This window comes from Podarcis pityusensis, assembly GCF_964106645.2.
Source record: "Podarcis pityusensis genome assembly, chromosome: 10".
Taxonomy (NCBI): Eukaryota; Metazoa; Chordata; class Lepidosauria; order Squamata; family Lacertidae; genus Podarcis; species Podarcis pityusensis.
The window spans coordinates 61901989-61920217 of NC_138035.1; the positions used below are offsets into that span (position 1 = coordinate 61901989).

Genomic DNA, 18229 nt, shown 5'->3' on the forward strand with positions numbered 1-18229 from the left:
GTACTCCAGGTGAGGTCTGACCAGAGCAGAATACAGTGGCACTATTACTTCCCTTGATCTAGATGCTATACTCCTATTGATGCAGCCCAGAATTGCATTGGCTTTTTTAGCTGCCGCGTCACACTGTTGGCTCATGTCAAGTTTGTGGTCAACCAAGACTCCTAGATCCTTTTCACATGTACTGCTCTCAAGCCAGGTGTCACCCATCTTGTATTTGTGCCTCTCATTTTTTTTGCCCAAGTGCAATACTTTACATTTCTCCCTGTTAAAATTCATCTTGTTTGTTTTTGCCCAGTTCTCTAATCTGTCAAGGTGTGATCCTGTCCTCTGGGGTGTTAGCCACCCCTCCCAGTTTGGTGTCATCTGCAAATTTGATCAGGATGCCCTTGAGTCCATCATCCAAGTCGTTGATAAAGATGTTGAATAAGACCGGGCCCAAGACAGAACCCTGTGGTACCCCACTAGTCACTCTTCTCCAGGATGAAGAGGAACGACTTGGACTACTGTCATAATAAACCACGCTCTGTAGGCTTAGAAGTGTGAGGGCTTTCAGCTTTGGCAGAATGGATAGTTGGGTGATTCCTTTTATCTTCTAGAGCTGCCTTTCTCAACCTGTGGGTCCCCAGATGTTGTTGAACTACAACTCCCATCACCCCTAGCTAGCAAGGCCAGAGCTCAGGGGTGATGGGAGTTGTAGTTGAGAACCGCTGTTCTAGAGAGTTTATAATATATATAAGAGAGACAGAGAGAGACAGAGAGAGTTGTACCTTGGAAGTCAAACGGAATCCGTTCCGGAAATCTGTTCGACTTCCAAAACATTCGAAAACCAAATCATGGCTTTTGTTGGCTGCAGGAAGCTCCTGCAACCAATCAGAAGTCGCGAAAGCCCTGTCGGACATTCAGATTCCAAAAGAGTGTTTGGAAACCAGAACAATGACTTCCGGGTTTGCGGCGTTCCGAGTTCCAGGGCGTTTGGGAGCCAAGGTACAACTGTATGGGTAGGCTGTGATATATGCTGAAATATATCAATCACGGCCTACCCATACAATGATAAGCTTTGTTTGGTATTTGATGATGGATCACACTCTCATAACAACCAAATCTGAGATTTCTACTAAACTCTTATCATTTCCTAAAAAGACCAATGGATCATTCAGCTAATATAGCCGAGGACTTAAAGACATATACAGTATAACTCTGTTTCAGTTTCCATTGTCTGGTGAAGTATAAGACTGCACTTTGTCTGCAAAGAGCTTTATGGCATAAGAAAAGTCTACTTCTCTAAACTTCCACCATTAGATAACGGAGTAGATTAAGCAGCGGTTGGACACGGGTTTGGCAATTTATGTAAGCAAGCTGCTCATCTGCTATTTCCCCACGTTTCCTGTAGCTTTCTTAAATTTGTACAGATATTGACCAGCTGAAACGAATAATGGAAGTGGTTGGTACACCCAGTTCTGAACTTCTCAAGAAAATCTCATCAGAGCATGTAAGTGCAATGTTTCACTAAGAATAATCACTGAGATCTATTTGCTGTCTCATGTTGGTTTCCTGAGTTGTACAGGAACAAAATGTTTTCAATTTACGAAGCTTTTTAAAGCAGTTAATGGTAATCATGTGTGAGCGGTGAATTTTAGAATGTTAAAAGATGCTAGGTGTTTTTAATACAATCCCATTGTGGATTTGGGATGCGGGTGGCGCTGTGGGTTAAACCACAGAGCCTAGGACTTGCCGATAAGAAGGTCGGCGGTTCAAATCCCCACGATGGACTGAGCTCCCGTTGCTTGGTCCCTGCTCCTGCCAACCTAGCAGTTCGAAAGCACGTCAAAGTGCAAGTAGATAAATAGGTACCGCTCCAGCGGGAAGGTAAACGGTGTTTCCGTTCGCTGCTGTGGTTCGCCGGAAGCGTCTTAGTCATGCTGGCCATATGACCCAGAAGCTGTCTACAGACAAACGCCAGCTCCCTCGGCCAATAAAGCGAGATGAGCGCCGCAACCCCAGAGTCGGTCACGACTGGACCTAATGGTCTGGGGTCCCCTTTACCTTTTATTGTGGGTTTGTGAAGAAAAGGAGATCCACAGCTTTTGGTTTGTAGGCAACGTAATCTAAGCAACCTATGAAAGACAAGTAAATGGGAAAGCCATAGCAAACACATAATATAGATGCCATTTTCTAAGCATGGTTAGAATGTATACATGGTTGCTTATTCCAGGGGGGTATCTAGATTAGGGGCAAAAAAAACAGAGAGAAAAGCATATTTTTAAGAACTAAAAATATTATCGTGGCATAAGATTTTGTGGACTTGAACCCATGACATTGCATTCAATAGGCAGATTACATACAACGTAAACCATTGACAAATGCAGTCGCTGGAGATAATACTTTCTTGCTATGCTGTGTTAATTTAACACCTGTAGTGGGAAAGAAGCACACAGTCCTGATGAAGTCCAATTCGAATAAGATTGAATTTGCTGATAAATTCTAGTTTATAAATGTTATGCTATAGTCTCCTTTTGAAGCCTTTTATGGTGAAGTGTGGTGATTTTGAGGTTAGCATGTCCCAGGAGACTGAAACATTGGCAACATTCAGAAATTAGTGGGATATTATGGATGCCATAGTTGTGTCCATTTATTCTCTTGCATAGAAATTGATATGAGGCTGAAAGGTGTAGCGTATATAATGTTGGAGAATGTATGTGTAATGAATCCCTGGTGGTATGGTTAATGTTTTTGGGCCCTACAGGTAGTTTTGTAGGAGTAGATTGTCAGGAAAGTGTGGATTGCTGCAGGCATGACCCTGGTTTGTATCATTGTTGGGTGGTCCATTGTTGGTTGTGAGTCTCTAAATGACAACAGACCTATCAGACAAGGTAAAGGTAAAGGACCCCTGATAGTTAAGTCCACTCGCAGACAACTCTGGAGTTGCAGCGCTCATCTCACTTTACAAGCCGAGAGAGCTGGTGTTTGTCCACAGTTTTTCCGGGTCATGTGGCCAGCATGACTAAGCCGCTTCTGGCGCAATAGAACATCAAAACCAGAGCAGCACACGGAAATGCCGTTTACCTTCCTACTGGAGTGGTACCTATTTATCTACTTGCACTTTTTGGCATGCTTTCAAACTGCTAGGTTGGCAGGAGCTGGGACAGAGCAACGGGAGTTCACCCCGTCGCAGGGATTCAAACCACCGACCTTCTGATCGGCAAGCCCAAGAGGCTCAGTGGTTTAGACCACAGCGCACTCTTAGAAAAAAGGATCATTGTCCACAATTAGCTGTAGATTATTTTAGTAATTTATGCCACAACTGTAGAAACACTGGTTTGCACGTCACACTAAGCCAAACCATGGTTTAGTTAGTGCAACCACATGCAGGCTCCCACAAGAGGTCATGGTCGCATTGTCACAGGCATTTTTGCTGTTGACACCATGCATTGATCTAAACTATGGCTGAAACCTGGAATCATCATATAGCGCCTTCTAGTTGTAACCAAGGTTTGACTTAATGTGACATGCAAAGCAAGCCACTAAGTTTATCACCGTCTCTGTTCTATGTGTTTTCAATGGGAATCCTGGGGAACTTGTGCTATTTAATATACCGTATTTTTCCGTGTATAAGACTAGGGTTTTTTCCTTTAAAATAATGTCAAAAATTTGGGGGTGTCTTATAGATGGGGGTGTCTTATAGACTGGAAAATACCGTACTCTGTTTTGACACAGAACGCGGGGGCATTGAAATCACTCTCCTTCCCCAACTACTGCTCCTTGGGTGATTGCTCAAACGATACTTTTGGATGATTCTCATCCCACTCCATGCCTCTACAAAGCTGAATCTATTTAATACACAGCAACTGGAAATGGCATCTTTAAAATATTCAGCAGAATTACAAGAGGGCACACGAGAACAGTCTAAGTCAAATATGTCTCTGTGTTTAGTTAAAGACTTGCCGGTAGCATTTTTGGAATAAATGCCTGTTTTGCAAATTACACACTTAAATGCCATTAAACATATTGGGTGAGATTAAATGGATAATTGAAAGATTATAATAGTAGTGAGATTAAAGGGGGCAGTTGAGGGATTCATTATCTACCCATTTTGTGAACAAATAATGATGGCAAGCAATGAAAAGTATGGCTGTTAATTAGGATGCCGTGATAGTGGCTTTGTTATAAAAAGCATAAAAAACGTTAAGGAGAGAAATTAAAACTTGCAGGTACTTAGAAAAATGCCCAAGCCAATAACATGAGAGTATTGTTGTCTGCTTGCATGTTTTTAACTCAAATGTACGTCATTAATTCCTGATGAAGAACTACCCCCGTCTTCAGGTTGAATCCTGACAAGACAGAAGTACTGTTTTGGGGGGACAGGGGATGGGCGAGTGTGGGGAACTCCCTGGTCCTGAATGGGATAAATGTGCCCCTGAAGGACCAGGTGCGCAGCCTGGGAGTCATTCTGGACTCACAGCTGTCCATGGAGGCACAGGTCAATTCTGTGTCCAGGGCGGCTGTCTACCAGCTCCATCTGGTACATGGGCTGAGACCCTAACTGCCCACAGACTGTCTCGCCAGAGTGGTGCATGCTCTAGTTATCTCTCGCTTGGACCACTGCAATGCGCTCTATGTGGGACTACCTTTGACGGTGACCTGGAAACTACAACTAATCCAGAATGTGGCAGCTAGACTGGTGACTGAGAGTAGCTGCCGAGACCATATAACACCGGTCCTGAAAGACCTTCATTGGCTCCCAGTACGTTTCTGAGCACAATTCAAAGTTTTGGCGCTGACCTTTAAAACCCTAAATGGCCTCGGCTCAGTATACCTGAAGGAGTGTCTCCACCCCCATCGTTCTGCCTAGCTCTGAGGGCCTTCTGGCGGTTCCCTCACTGCAAGAAGTGAGGTTACAGGGAACCAGGCAGAGGACCTTCTCGGTAGTGGGGCCCACCCTGTGGAACACCCTCCCATCAGATGTCCAGGAAATACACAACTATCTGGCTTTTAGAAGACATCTGAAATCAGCCCTGTTTAGAGAAGCTTTTAATATTTGATCTTTTATCGTGTTTTTAATATTCTGTTGGGAGCCGCCCAGATTTCCCTATTCCTCGATAGGGAATTACAAAAGTTATTACTTTAGGTTTTCTGTTCTTCCTGTTTCTCTGTTGTACTCTGAGCTGCTCTTGGTTGCTTGGCCATATCCTTCCCCAATCATAGCTGTCTCTGACCATTTCCTGAGGTGTTTCTGGTGATGTTCCCAGAATGCCAATTATAAGTGTTCTGGGTTCTGAAGAAGGGTGCATGTGGAGACTTGCAAGTAAGTTAGTCAAACACTTAAGGTAAAGGGGTCCCTGACCGTTAAGTCCAGTCGCGGACAACTCTGGGGTCACAGTGCTCATCTCACTTTACTAGCTGAGGGAGCCGGCGTTTGTCCGCAGACAGTTTTTCCAGGTCGTGTGGCCAGCATGACTAAGCCACTTCTGGCAAACCAGAACAGCGCACGGAAACGCCGTTTACCTTCCCGCAGGAGCGGTGCCTATTTATCTATTTGCACTTTGATGTGCTTTCAAAGTGCTAGGTGGGCAGAGGCTGGGACTGAGCAACAGGAGCTCAGAGAACGGGAGCTCACCCCGTTGCCAGGATTCGAACTGCAAGCCCTAGGCTCTGCGGTTTAGACCACAGTGCCAACGGGGAGCTCACCCCGTTGCCAGGATTCGAACCGCAAGCCCTAGGCTCTGCGGTTTAGACCACAGTGCCACCCACGTCAAACACTTGCTGTGTAGTAAATCCCAAAGTCCTATTAAAACTCTCTTTTCAAATGCATACCTAACGAATGTAGTTATTTGCTTTTAATGAAAGCAGCTTCAGGAGGCTGTAATTTTCAGCTCATGAGAGTGGCATGGGTGTGGTAATGTCTGACCTGAATGATTTTTCATATGAAAAACGGAAGTGAGCAGGAAAACATGGAATAGACAATAATGAATATAATTGGCCAAAAAATACAGTTTAGGTTTCAAAGTGTGTATGAGCAAGAATGTCACTTCTGCCCTTTTTATTGCTGTGACAGTACATTTTGACATTTCTGATGCCTGTTAAAGCGATGATGACTGCGTGATTCATATGGTTGCCACTGGGAATAGAGGATATGACACCTCTTTGCTGATCGCTGCTTTTCTAGTTCACCTTATAGACCTGTGGAGATTCTGCAGTCATGTATTTAACAAGGTGGTTTTTTTTATATTCCTTGAGGGTCACTCAGGGCAGTCCCTCAGGTACACTGCTGAGTCCAGACTTCACTCAAAATACCTGCCGTGTCCACCTGCTGTCTTATAGAGAGCATTAGGACTATCCCTTTATATTTGTGCATTTACATTAGGTTTGTGGGCTCAGGTGTGTTTAGCTTTGGAATCCACCCAGGCCAGAACACAGACAGTTAGAACTTCAGACTATATGTGAGAACGCAAACATATATGCAATTAAGGTAACATTCAAAACAAGTAGTCATTATAGGCAGAGTTCTAATTTCCTAACTCACTAGCTTAAGTTTCATAACAGGGGTCTGATACTTCGACATATACTTTCATTATCTCTCTCATCTTATTCCCCTCCCCACACACACCCAGATACACTATCATTTCTCAGCAACACTACCAGTTACCCCCTAATATCAACCATCCTTCCACTTAATTCTTCTGTCACAGGGTTAGACTAGGGCTTCAATAGCATCTGATTTACACCCATGTTTAGCAGAGGTGAGATGGATGAAGAGAGCTAACCAAAAAAAGTGGTTTGCCTCTCATCTTCAAGTTGCAATTTTATTAACTCTCTATCTTACAGATTGATATCTATAAACCTTGCAAATATTCAGGGATGGCTGGTTGTGTTGAAATGCCATTATTTTTTATGCCTAGGCACCAAAGGAGTTGTGTGTATTGATTCCCCAAGGGTGAATATATATATATTTTTAACCAAAAACCTAAATACATGCATCCACCTTCCTTTATTGCAGGCCAGAAAGTACATAGAATCTCTACCACACATGCCTCAACAGGATCTGAAAGCAGTATTTCGTGGAGCCAACCCATTAGGTATGAACTTGGAGGTTTTAGTATTTACTGTTCTTGTTTTGCACAGGTACAGTCTGCTCAGGTAGAAAATGTATGGTGTTGTCAATTTTTCAAACGTCTTCAGTCTCGTATAAGGGTGGAGAACCTCAACCCAAGAGGCTATCTCTTAACTAGCCATCGTGTCTCTTCTAAGCCGTGCTCTGCCCTGCATTCTTCTTGAGAGCTTTTGCCTGGCTAGAATGTGAATGTGATAATACCTTTTGCTTACCAGAATGGTAACACCTGAGTTTTGCATGGCTGAAATGTAGCCTGCTGTACAAAGGTAATACATGCCTCCATTGTTCTGTCCCCTTTTGCCTCTTGCCTCACCTGCCTCTGGAAGGTTCTCCATGAAGGATCCTTGGACCGTATCCCTAGTCTAATACAGTGGACACTCGGGTTGTGAATGTGATCCATGTGGGATGCACATTCTCAACCCACAGCGTTCACACCCCAAGTCTGTGCACGCGCGGGTTGCGATTCAGCGCGTCTGCACATGTGCGACTGCCGAAACCCGGAACCCATTCCAGTACTTCTGGGTTTCGGCAGTCCGCAACCTGAAAAAACTCAACCTGAAGCGGACGCAACATGAGGTATGACTACTAGGACTAGCAACAGAAGTACTGCACAAGGCACTGAATAATTCTTTTTTAAAAAATGAATTTTCCATCCAATGCCTGCCTTTTTAACACAATATCACAGCCTTTCTGTGGTTGTCCGGAAGCTTAACTGCATGTAACTACCTAAAAATGCATTTTCAGGAACTGTAAGTTAGCTTGTAAGCAACTACTATGTAGCTCCTGGTTATCTGACTCTATCCTTCTGCTTGTTACCAGAATGGCAGTATATATATCATCAGTCTATGGTTCAATATTTATTGTTTTTTGTTTGCCTGAAGGCCTTGTAGAGTGGACTGGGTTAGCAAATCTTGCCCCCCTCCTCCTTCCCTAGCCCCTCTCTTTTTCAACATACACCAGCACAAAAGCCCTGGATGGTGAATGTGTGTGTACTTACTATAGTAGTAACTTGTGCTATATATTCCACCCCCTCCTTGAGGATCTCCACCCTCTTGCCCAACACCCTTCCTTGCCTTTACAGCACTTTCACAGATCAGCAGTTGCGAAGGGAGCAGAATTGATCGTGCGGGACTTAAATGCAGCCTTGGTTTGGGGATCAGATTGTGTATTGCATAAGCTGTCGGTCTGACTTCCTGCTTTTCAGCCGAAACGTTGCCCAAGGTTACTCATGGATCTCTTAATTCAAAGTCTAAGGTCTCCCTGTTTACCCTTAGCACATAGCAGTCTGGTTCAAGGCACTCTCAAACCCTGTAGCATTCAGAATTGCTAAGCTAATGGCAACCAGATGTCACAAACCACCTGAGATTACCACAGCAAATAAGGTGCTTGCCACTAGACAGCACTTAATATTGGCTGTGATCATGCTAGTTATTAATTAGTAATTAATAAGCTGTGAGCGTGCTGGTAATTAAATGATGTTTTATACGTTTTGTATGTAGAAACTTAACTCAGCTAAGCATCAATTATCTAGCATGCCTGTGTAAATATATCGTTATTTTCTTTCTTTAAAATATACACAAACAGGGATCTGTTATTTTCTTTTCATCATGGTTCATCTGTAATTTCATGCTTGACTGTTTGCATTTTGTGCCTGGGAACTGATTCCCAGATACAAAATGCTTTGTGCAAAGTGGTACCAAATAAACATGTTTATAATGCTATATTTTCCTTTGGTTAATGTTTTTAAAATAAATATTTTGCAACTTTGAGATTAGGTTGTGGAAGGCATGCAACATTTTACTCAAGATATTTCAGTTTTCCTGATGATGGTGGTAAAGTGAATTTTGGATTTTATTTTCTTTTAATCCTAGCTGTAGATCTTCTTGAGAAAATGCTTATACTGGATAGCGATAAAAGAATAACAGCATCAGAAGCACTTGCGCATCCTTACTTTGTACAATACCACGATCCTGATGATGAACCTGAGGCAGAACTGTATGATGAATCAATAGAGAATAAAGAACGGATTATAGATGAATGGAAAGGTAAAGAAGTCTGTCGTTCTGCACTTGACATGCAGAGCAACCCCCACCCCAGATTCTAGAAGACCAAAGAAAATTGGGTTTTTAGACAGTTTTTACAGAACTCTTTGATTCCATTTTTAGGACTTCATAAGGAAATAAAATCTCTTTGCCTGGTTTTGCTCAGTTATCAGTGACTTGAGGGGATTTCTATTTTTTTGTTTATTTTGGTTAAGCTTTATTTTGAAATGTAAAGAAGGAAAAGCCATTTGTTCAGAACTTGCAAACATTTGATAGGAACTGGCCCTGGCATGTACATTGTGAACTATGGGACCTGTAGCTTCTTGCTAGAATTACTTCAGATGTTTGCTTTAACCTTAGCCACTGGATGTTAACAACCTCTTAAGATATATAGTCTCATTTCTGCTCAAGGCTAAAGTGACAAAGAATATCCCTTGCTAGCAAAACATGTTGCCTGTGACATTATTTAAACAGAGTAAGGCCCTCACTGGCACCTTGAAGTTTTAAATAATGCCACGGGCAACATTCTTTTTTTTGCTAGCAAGGGATATTGTTTCAGGTTTAAGAAGTGAATGAAGACCAGCACCCGAAAATTACATAAACACGCAACTCGCTTTGTGCAAAATATCCTATGCTAACAGCATTCAGAAGCCTCTCTGAAGGGTTGAAAGAACCCCTCAACAATGTGGGATGGAGAGTCGGAAAATGGAGGGCAGGATTTATTGTCTGAAATTTGACATGAGCCCTAATACAACATTCAAGTTAACAGAAGCTTCCTGTTCCACCTTTGTTCCTTTCTGATGAGCCTTCCGCACCCTATCTCCAGAGAGCATTTTCAGGGGATGCAGTAAAATTTCTTTCCATGAACTTCCGCCTTATGTTCGGGTTCTAGCCTGTGTTCTTTTATTGTGTTGTGTGCTCAACACATAGGGCATCACCTTCAACTCCCCCAGTGTTTCCCAAACTTGGGTCTCCAGCTGCTTTTGGACTACAGTTCCCATCATCCTTGACCACTGGTCTTACCAGCTAGGGATGATGGGAGTTGTAGTCCAAAAACAGCTGGTGACCCAAGTCTGGGAAACACTGATACACACACATTCCAATTTGATTTTTCCTCTTTTGACTGCTGAGTCAAGAGACAATTCCACCTGCACTCTAGTTAGGTGCAGGGATCTGAACATCGACTTGCTGCTTGCTACCAGTGTATTCAGATACTTTCTTCTTACTTGGTGGAGTTTAAACACTTGCACCCTTTCATTTAGCAGCCTGAACTTATGCATGTTTATTTGGAAGTGAGTCCCACTGAGTTCAATACTGCTTGCTCCCAAGTAAGTGTGCATAACAAATCTCTCAATGTACCCTGTGGCCCAATTAAAAGAATTTTAAGTCAGCTAAAAAAGCCAATGCAATTCTGGGCTGCATCAATAGGAGTATAGCATCTAGATCAAGGGAAGTAATAGTGCCACTGTATTCTGCTCTGGTCAGACCTCACCTGGAGTACTGTGTCCAGTTCTGGGCACCACAGTTCAAGAAGGACACTGACAAACTGGAACGTGTCCAGAGGAGGGCAACCAAAATGGTCGAAGGCCTGGAAACGATGCCTTATGAGGAACGGCTAAGGGAGCTGGGCATGTTTAGCCTGGAGAAGAGGAGGTTAAGGGGTGATATGATAGCCATGTTCAAATATATAAAAGGATGTCACATAGAGGAGGGAGAAAGGTTGTTTTCTGCTGCTCCAGAGAAGCAGACACGGAGCAATGGATCCAAACTACAAGAAAGAAGATTCCACCTAAACATTAGGAAGAACTTCCTGACAGTAAGAGCTGTTCAACAGTGGAATTTGCTGCCAAGGAGTGTGGTGGAGTCTCCTTCTTTGGAGGTCTTTAAGCAGAGGCTTGACAACCATATGTCAGGAGTGCTCTGATGGTGTTTCCTGCTTGGCAGGGGGTTGGACTCGATGGCCCTTGTGGTCTCTTCCAACTCTATGATTCTATGATTCTAAGTCAATGCACACATGTGTGCTATGGAAATACTTTAGCTGAGAGATTTTTGTGGCGTATTTTCCACAACTTGATGGTGATGGTAGTCCTTATCCACCAATCTGGGATAAGATAGCCTGCCCAGTTGCATAGCTAGGGAGTCCACCTTCTGCTAGACCAGACTTCCTCAACCTCAGCCCTCCAGATGTTTTTGAGAATACAATTCCCATCATCCCTGACCACTGGTCCTTCTAGCTAGGCATCATGGGAGTTGTAGGCCAAAAACATCTGGAGGGCCAAAGTTGAGGAAGCCTATGCTAGTCTTTACAAAATAACCTCATAACAAATTACCATTCACTGGGTGGGGGTGGGGGGTGGGAATGTGTATTCACACCGTGAGAAAGAAGTTCTTTGTTACACACTAATTCACCCCCCCCACACACACACACACTGCCTATCAACATTTATTTCTGTAAAATGCAGTAACCTCCCTTTCTTTAAATAATAGACAACCCTTGGTTTAAAGAGGCAGAGGACACAGTTGTATTTTCCCCCCTACCACTTGAAATGTTGAGGCAAGCTGGTTTTATTATTATTCGCATGCACTTCACCCAAAGACGGGTATTATATAAGGAATGTTTCAGTGAAATGCCTTCTAGCAAAACTCACAAAGAAAAGCAGAAGTGAAATCCTTACATACACTGGGCTTTCGATTTTAGAAAGATACGTTGTTTTCCCAGAGATTGTTGCTGTGATGTGGCCAACCATCATCAATCATAACACTTTTTGATTCTTTCTCTCTTAAGTTTCGATTTTTAAAATGTCTGTTTTAGTTTCATAAAAGCTTTCGCTCCATGTTTTAGAGGTTTTGTACTGTATTCCACCATAAACCATCTTAAAGTTGTAGAAGCAATGTTTTGAAATTTAAAGTGTTTCAAACTATGTTAGCATTAGTTCTCATCAGCATCCAGATGCTAAGATTTCCCCCTAGAGCTGCCTTATCTGGTTCTTTCAGAAGAACTGGGTGGGCTTTTAATTTAATTTGTAAGTATAGTAATGTCACTAACATAAGATCTACTGATCTTAACACCTAAGTGGGTGAGGGGGGGAAGAGATTATTGCTCAGTTTTGTGGGGTGGGGCTACATTATTTAGGACTTTAAACACTACTACAAGTACCTTGATATTGACCCAGAAACCAGTTGTTGTTCTTTTAATACTACATCTCATCTCCATCACCTCCACCATGTCTGAGTGTGAGAGAGACCATTTTTCTACGCTCAGCTGTTCTATTTTAATTTAAGCAGTGTCCGTCTGTGTGCAAGCAGAACGTTAAAGTTTTGCATCCATGAGATCATTCAAACTAAATAGCCAGACAGGTAGGTACTTTCATTCAAATTTAAGGAAAGTTTCTGTAGTTTATATGTCCGTGTCAATGTGGGGAAATTGTGTTATTTTGTATCCTGGGCAAACTAGTCAGATGACACTGTGTGTTCCTGATATGGACTGTGCATTCCAATTTTTTTATTTTAAAAAGCGAGACTTCAGTTCATTAGGAGTTAGGATCCTTACACAGATGGGGAAATGTATTTAAACGGTCATCGGCAAGACATGCAGAAATCTGTCTACTGGAGCTGATTGTTTTCCTGCAGAGTTGGGTCATTCATCCTCAGTGCTAGAGAAAAATGTCTTTTTAGGGATTTTATAGCCATGGTTTGTTACAGTACAGTAGTCAGCACAGCCTATCCTTCAGTATATGGTTATTGGCACAGCAAATCTGAGGTTCAGGTTCTTGGTATATTAAATGTGTGTGTGTGTGTGTGTGTGTGTGTGTGTGTGTGTTGAGAAAGCGAACAACCACAGACATTTCCTGGAATATGTGTGTTCCTTCTGCCGTCAATGCCCTGATGCATATCTAAATTACTAATATTTCATATTCACTTTGGTTGTTTTTTTTTTCTCTCTCTCTCTCATTCAAGAACTTACATATGAAGAAGTGATCAGCTTCAAACCACCCGATTTAAAGATGGATAGCCTTGAAATTGAACAATAAATCCAGAACCTTATCCTTTTTTTTGCCATGCTGTACTATGAAGACTATTAAACGGATTGCATTGCAATTTAATTTCATTTACCACAAGCGTAGATTTTACTATCCAAAGATCTTGGAAAAGCTATGGGAAAGCAGATAAATAGCGCTGAAGGAAAATGTATCCGGGGTGTGTTTTGCCTTGTACTACGAATGTAATAATTACAGAACATTAAGAACTGCTTCATTATGACAAATGATGCACTGAGGGTTTGTTTTTTTACAAAAAAAACTGTGTCTTCTCTGCATGTCTCATTCTATTGGTTGTGATGCCAAAAACGGTGATTTTAATATTATTTTGAGGTTGTACAGTTAAAGCATGAATGTATGTTGAAACAAAAATAGAAGCCCATACAAGCAGTTTATTATTTTTAAGAGTTACCTTAATTCTATGTTGTGTTATGTTTATTTTATTTTTTAATTTATAGATAGTGCCTTTAGGAGAAGGGGCCACTGTAGTAATTTAGTCATAATAGATACCTGTAGTGGTTTTCATGACCATGCTAAGAGTTTCTGGAGTGATTGACCGACAGTTGGAAGTCAGAGAGTCAGATCATTGTTTTGTCATTAGAGTTTGCCGTCATTTTTCCTATAGTTGTAGAAAACTGCAGAGCACAGTTTTACTAGTGATCTAGCCCTAAAATGGTCCACTGTGTCAAGTTCTAATGAGTGGAATTTATCGCACACATTTGAGTTCTTTGAAGATCTAGCTCCCCACTAGAGCACTTTCTCTGTAATTTTGGAGTGCCTGTTGCTCCCCTGTCAATAAACTGTTTTGAAAACAAAACATGTTTCCTGTGCTTTAAAATTTTTTATGATGGCAATTAATTTTAATCTGGGTAAAAATGTATGTGCTGTGCATGAGCTGAAACTAGAATGTCTTTGGATTAAAAATAAAATAAAATCTGCAGCATACTACAGAACGTATAAAGAAGTGGGTGGACAACTCTGGCCGGCGTATGGTAATGTGTATATCAGTATGTCCATTAAATACATCTAGTTCAGATCTGAGACTGGTAGGTCTCTGCTTGCCTCATAAATGGGACACTTCCTCTTTCATAATGTCACTTAGGAGCTTTCTCTGGAAAAAGCAGCCTTGGAGTTAAAGAGTCTTTGTATGTTTGCGCGCGTGCACACACACACACACACACACCTGAGGCTCCGTTCTGCTATGTAAGCCGGCCTAGCCATTAAGAGTAGTTTCTGAGGCCCTGTTCTCTAGTCCTCCAGCCAAGAGCCATCTTGCTGGAGGTATCTGGGACAGGGCTTTCTCAGTGGTGACCCCTTCCCTAGGGAGATAGATACACTTGGTCTCATTGCTGGAAGGTTCCAAAATTGGGGAGCAGCGTCTTGAGCATCTCTTGGGATAAACTAATAGATAATGACACAGTAGCTACTTGGAACAGGGAACCATATGGAAACTGTTTTTGTAAAGAAGTTGTCCACACAAGTGAGTCAGTTTGAACTATCCCATGCAAGAGCCACCTGAATATTGTTGGTATAATACGGGAGTGGTGAACCTGTGGTCCTCCAGATGTTGTTGGATTCCAACTTCCATCATCTCAAGTCAGCATAGCTAAGTCAGGATGATGATGATGATGATTTATTTATACCCCGCCCATCTGGCTGGGTTTCCCCAGCAACTCTGGGTGGCTTCCAACAAAATATTAAAATACAATAGTCTGTTAAACATTAAACACTTCCCTAAACAGCGCTGCCTTCAGGTGTCTTCTGATGGAAGTTGGGAGTCCAATATTTGGAAGGCTGCAAGTTCCCTGAAATACTGGAAGCCAGCTAATACAGAAAAAACCACTTCCACACCAATATGAAGTGGCAGTTCGACCTTCTAGGTACTTGCTGTTTTGAACGTCCTCAGAAAGGGAGTGAATGGCTGATAAAATTGTATATTAAAATCTTGACATGGAAAATTTGGCAAGGTTTAATATTTCAGAATCTCTCAGTGTACCATCTTTGATCCTGGGGTTACCCTCATACACAACAGTTTTGTGGCACCCTAAAAGACTTAACAGGTGTACTGTGGCGTAAGCTTTTGTAGACTAGAGCCCATCACCAGAAGTATGATGTGCCTGCCTTGGCAGATCTGTTCACACTAGCATAAAGCAGGGAAATGTAAACAGTTGGTCACACACTCAAGAGTTTGCAAAGGGCCTCCAAAGTCCATCTCATCCACCCTCCGTGCCGAAGCAGGAAATCCCACTGCTACAATTTCTGTCAAAAGCCAGCTGGAAGCAAGGAGCTGCAAAAAACGGGAAGTCATTAAAAAAAAAAAATTGTTTGGCTTCTTCAAGAGTCCAAGCTATGAATATTGGCAGTCTTCCCAAATGCAGAAGGGAACTGTCTCGCATGTTGGTTATGCAACCCTTTTGTATTTTGTGCTTCCGACAACTGTTGGTTATTTGTGTGTAATGTTCCAGCAAATGTGCAGGTTATAGAATATATTCTTGTTCCAAAACGACACTAGCGTGCCCAAATAAATACAGACCACCAGCTGGAATATACTCCTACGCACAGGATTGATTTTGTATTTCTGTTATCGTTCCTTCTCACCTTGTTAACCTGATTGATCCTACGGTAACGCAGTTTTTTTAAAAATCTCTTTGATGAAGCTGCTGGCAAGGATAGCTCATAACAAACCAGTTATTTTCCAATGTGCTATTGTTAAGTTTGGTGGCCCTGCTGTTAGGAACCAAGGTCCAATTCCACTGAAATGGATTCCTTCCACTGTGTGCTGTTTGCTACCATGCAGAGAGACAATCATGGTACCAAAGCTCATTTCCTATGATGCTTCCACTTCAAAAATTGTTCTGGCCTATAAGCCCAGAGGTGTGACAGAAAACAAGGCATGTTTGTCATGTTTTTCATGACTGCCTCTCTGCCCAAAGCATAATGTCGAAAGAGACAGTCTCCGTCAACCCTAAAAACAGGTACTCTCCTGGAACCATTTGGAAACAACGCCAAATCTTGTAAATACTGGGTCACCGCAGACACTCTTTAGTTCAGCCTGTGGCAAATCTCCCTTTTGGTGAGTTATTTGTGATGGCCACAATTTTTACCTCCCACTTACAGGCAAGGTTAAGGTGGATTAACCATGATATGCAAAACAGACAGTTATTGCTAGAGGTGAATGAGTCACACAGTTCTGCGAAGGAAGTAACAAGTCTGCCACAAATCCTGCAATTGCAAGTAAACCAGCTGCAGACTCCAATCACAAACACATATAAGGAAAAATGTGGGGAATGCACCCTTTCCCATTTTTTAGCTGCCCTGCTTATGAAAGAGATGATAGGGTAGCAATTGAATTAATTTTGCAAGTCGCAGCAGCTACTTACATTCATGGTTCTTGATGCTTATAGAAAAATAGTGCGGTGTAATTTACTGGACTGTTCCAGAATTGGCAAACTGTAAATAATTTGAATTATATACCCTAATTAAATTTATTCGTATTCAAGGTTCCACAAGTCTCTTTCTTGTTCCTAATCCACTATTTTCACTCAGGAACTTCATTGTTTGTTGACATAGATGGGGATGGAAAATCAGGCACATGAAAAGATACCATGGATAAAATGTATCTGGAGAAGAATTGCCAGATTCACTAACAGGGTGTGTGTGTGTGTGTGTGTGTGTGTGTGTGTGTGTGTGTGCTGTGCATGAATGAAAAATAACAACAGTATAAAGACAAATAAGTTACACTGCTACTGGATTTGGAAGTTCGTGACTGAGTAGAGCTTCCAAGTCCAGATGCATTATGTCTGTATACCAGATGTTGCTTTCATGCCTTGACTGAGCACTGTGGAAGAGGCTCTTAAAACTGCAAGATGTGTATTTAGTTTGAATCACCAGGGACAGTTCAATTACAAAATCCACTTTCTAGCCAACCATCTCAAAGGTGATACTTGACAATCAAAAGTGCAACCCCCACACGCAAACAACAATGTAGAAACCATAGTGCTTATTTAAGAGGAGATAAAAAACGATTTCTCTTTCCCGCCATTTCCATTCTTTATGTACAAAAATGGAAGGAATAAGTTCCCTCCAAAGAAGAAAGGGTAAGTAAGGTGATGGGCTATGTGGAATTGACACAGATAAGCTCCCTTTTGTTGAGTGGCAAAGTTAACAGCCAAAATAAGAGAACTTAATGGTGATAGTTTTGTGGAAGAATGGAAGCCTTATTCGGATTACTGAAAGAAATGCTATAGTATGACGAATTCACGAGGAGGATTTGAACTATGAGAAACAGAAGGAATTAGAGATTATTGTTATGGTATAAGACCCGGGTGCCACCTTGAAGAAAACATTAGGAAGGGCCAGGTAAGCCCTGAACCACATAATTGATGACATGACATGTGATCGATTTGAATGACTATGCCCATCAACTTTAGGGGGAGCTCCCTCAAATATTTTGTGGGGGGCAAAGACCCCCTCAGCCCCTAGGAGTTGGCTCCTATGGTATAAGAAATAAAAAATATGGTGCAGCAAAGGGGGAGAAATAAAAAATACCACCATGGGAAACGGGTTGGGAAGTCGACAAAACAAAAGAGATATTTATGTGTTGGAGTGTATATACAGGGCCAGATTTAGGTTTGATGAGGCCCTAAGCTACTAAAGGTAATGGAGCCCTTTATATGTCCAGCTGTCCTTTGTCAACAACAAATTGTCGCTGTTTTTTCATAGCTGTCAACATTTCCCCCTTTTTAAGGGAAATTCCCTTTTTCCGAATAGGATTCCTCGCAAGAAAAGGGAAAAGTTGACAGCTATGTGTTTTTTGTGTCGAATATATGCTATATGGTAATTTATGGATCTAAGCTATTTGCACATAACAAAATATGTATCAAAGTAATTATTGAACTGAAATACAATTAAGGAGAAGTAGGTTATATTTTGGAAATGTACATCCAGTTTTTGTTTTCCCTTTAATTTTTTTTTGGGGGGGGGGCAAGAGAGTGGGACCCTAAGCTAATAGTTTGCTTAGTTTATACCTAAATCCGGCACTG

General features: G+C 41.9%; 1 protein-coding gene across 1 annotated transcript in view; it reads left to right on the top strand.

The window, feature by feature from the left end:
• MAPK11 (mitogen-activated protein kinase 11) overlaps positions 1–14004 on the top strand; it is a 52738-nt gene extending 38734 nt beyond the window's left edge. The window contains exons 9-12 of the mRNA XM_081023799.1: positions 1410–1489; positions 6995–7073; positions 8980–9153; positions 13108–14004. Of these exons, the coding sequence (XP_080879925.1) occupies positions 1410–1489; positions 6995–7073; positions 8980–9153; positions 13108–13181 (407 nt within the window). The 3' untranslated portion in view covers positions 13182–14004. The remainder of the gene's footprint in view (positions 1–1409; positions 1490–6994; positions 7074–8979; positions 9154–13107) is intronic.
• Positions 14005–18229: the final 4225 nt, after the last annotated feature.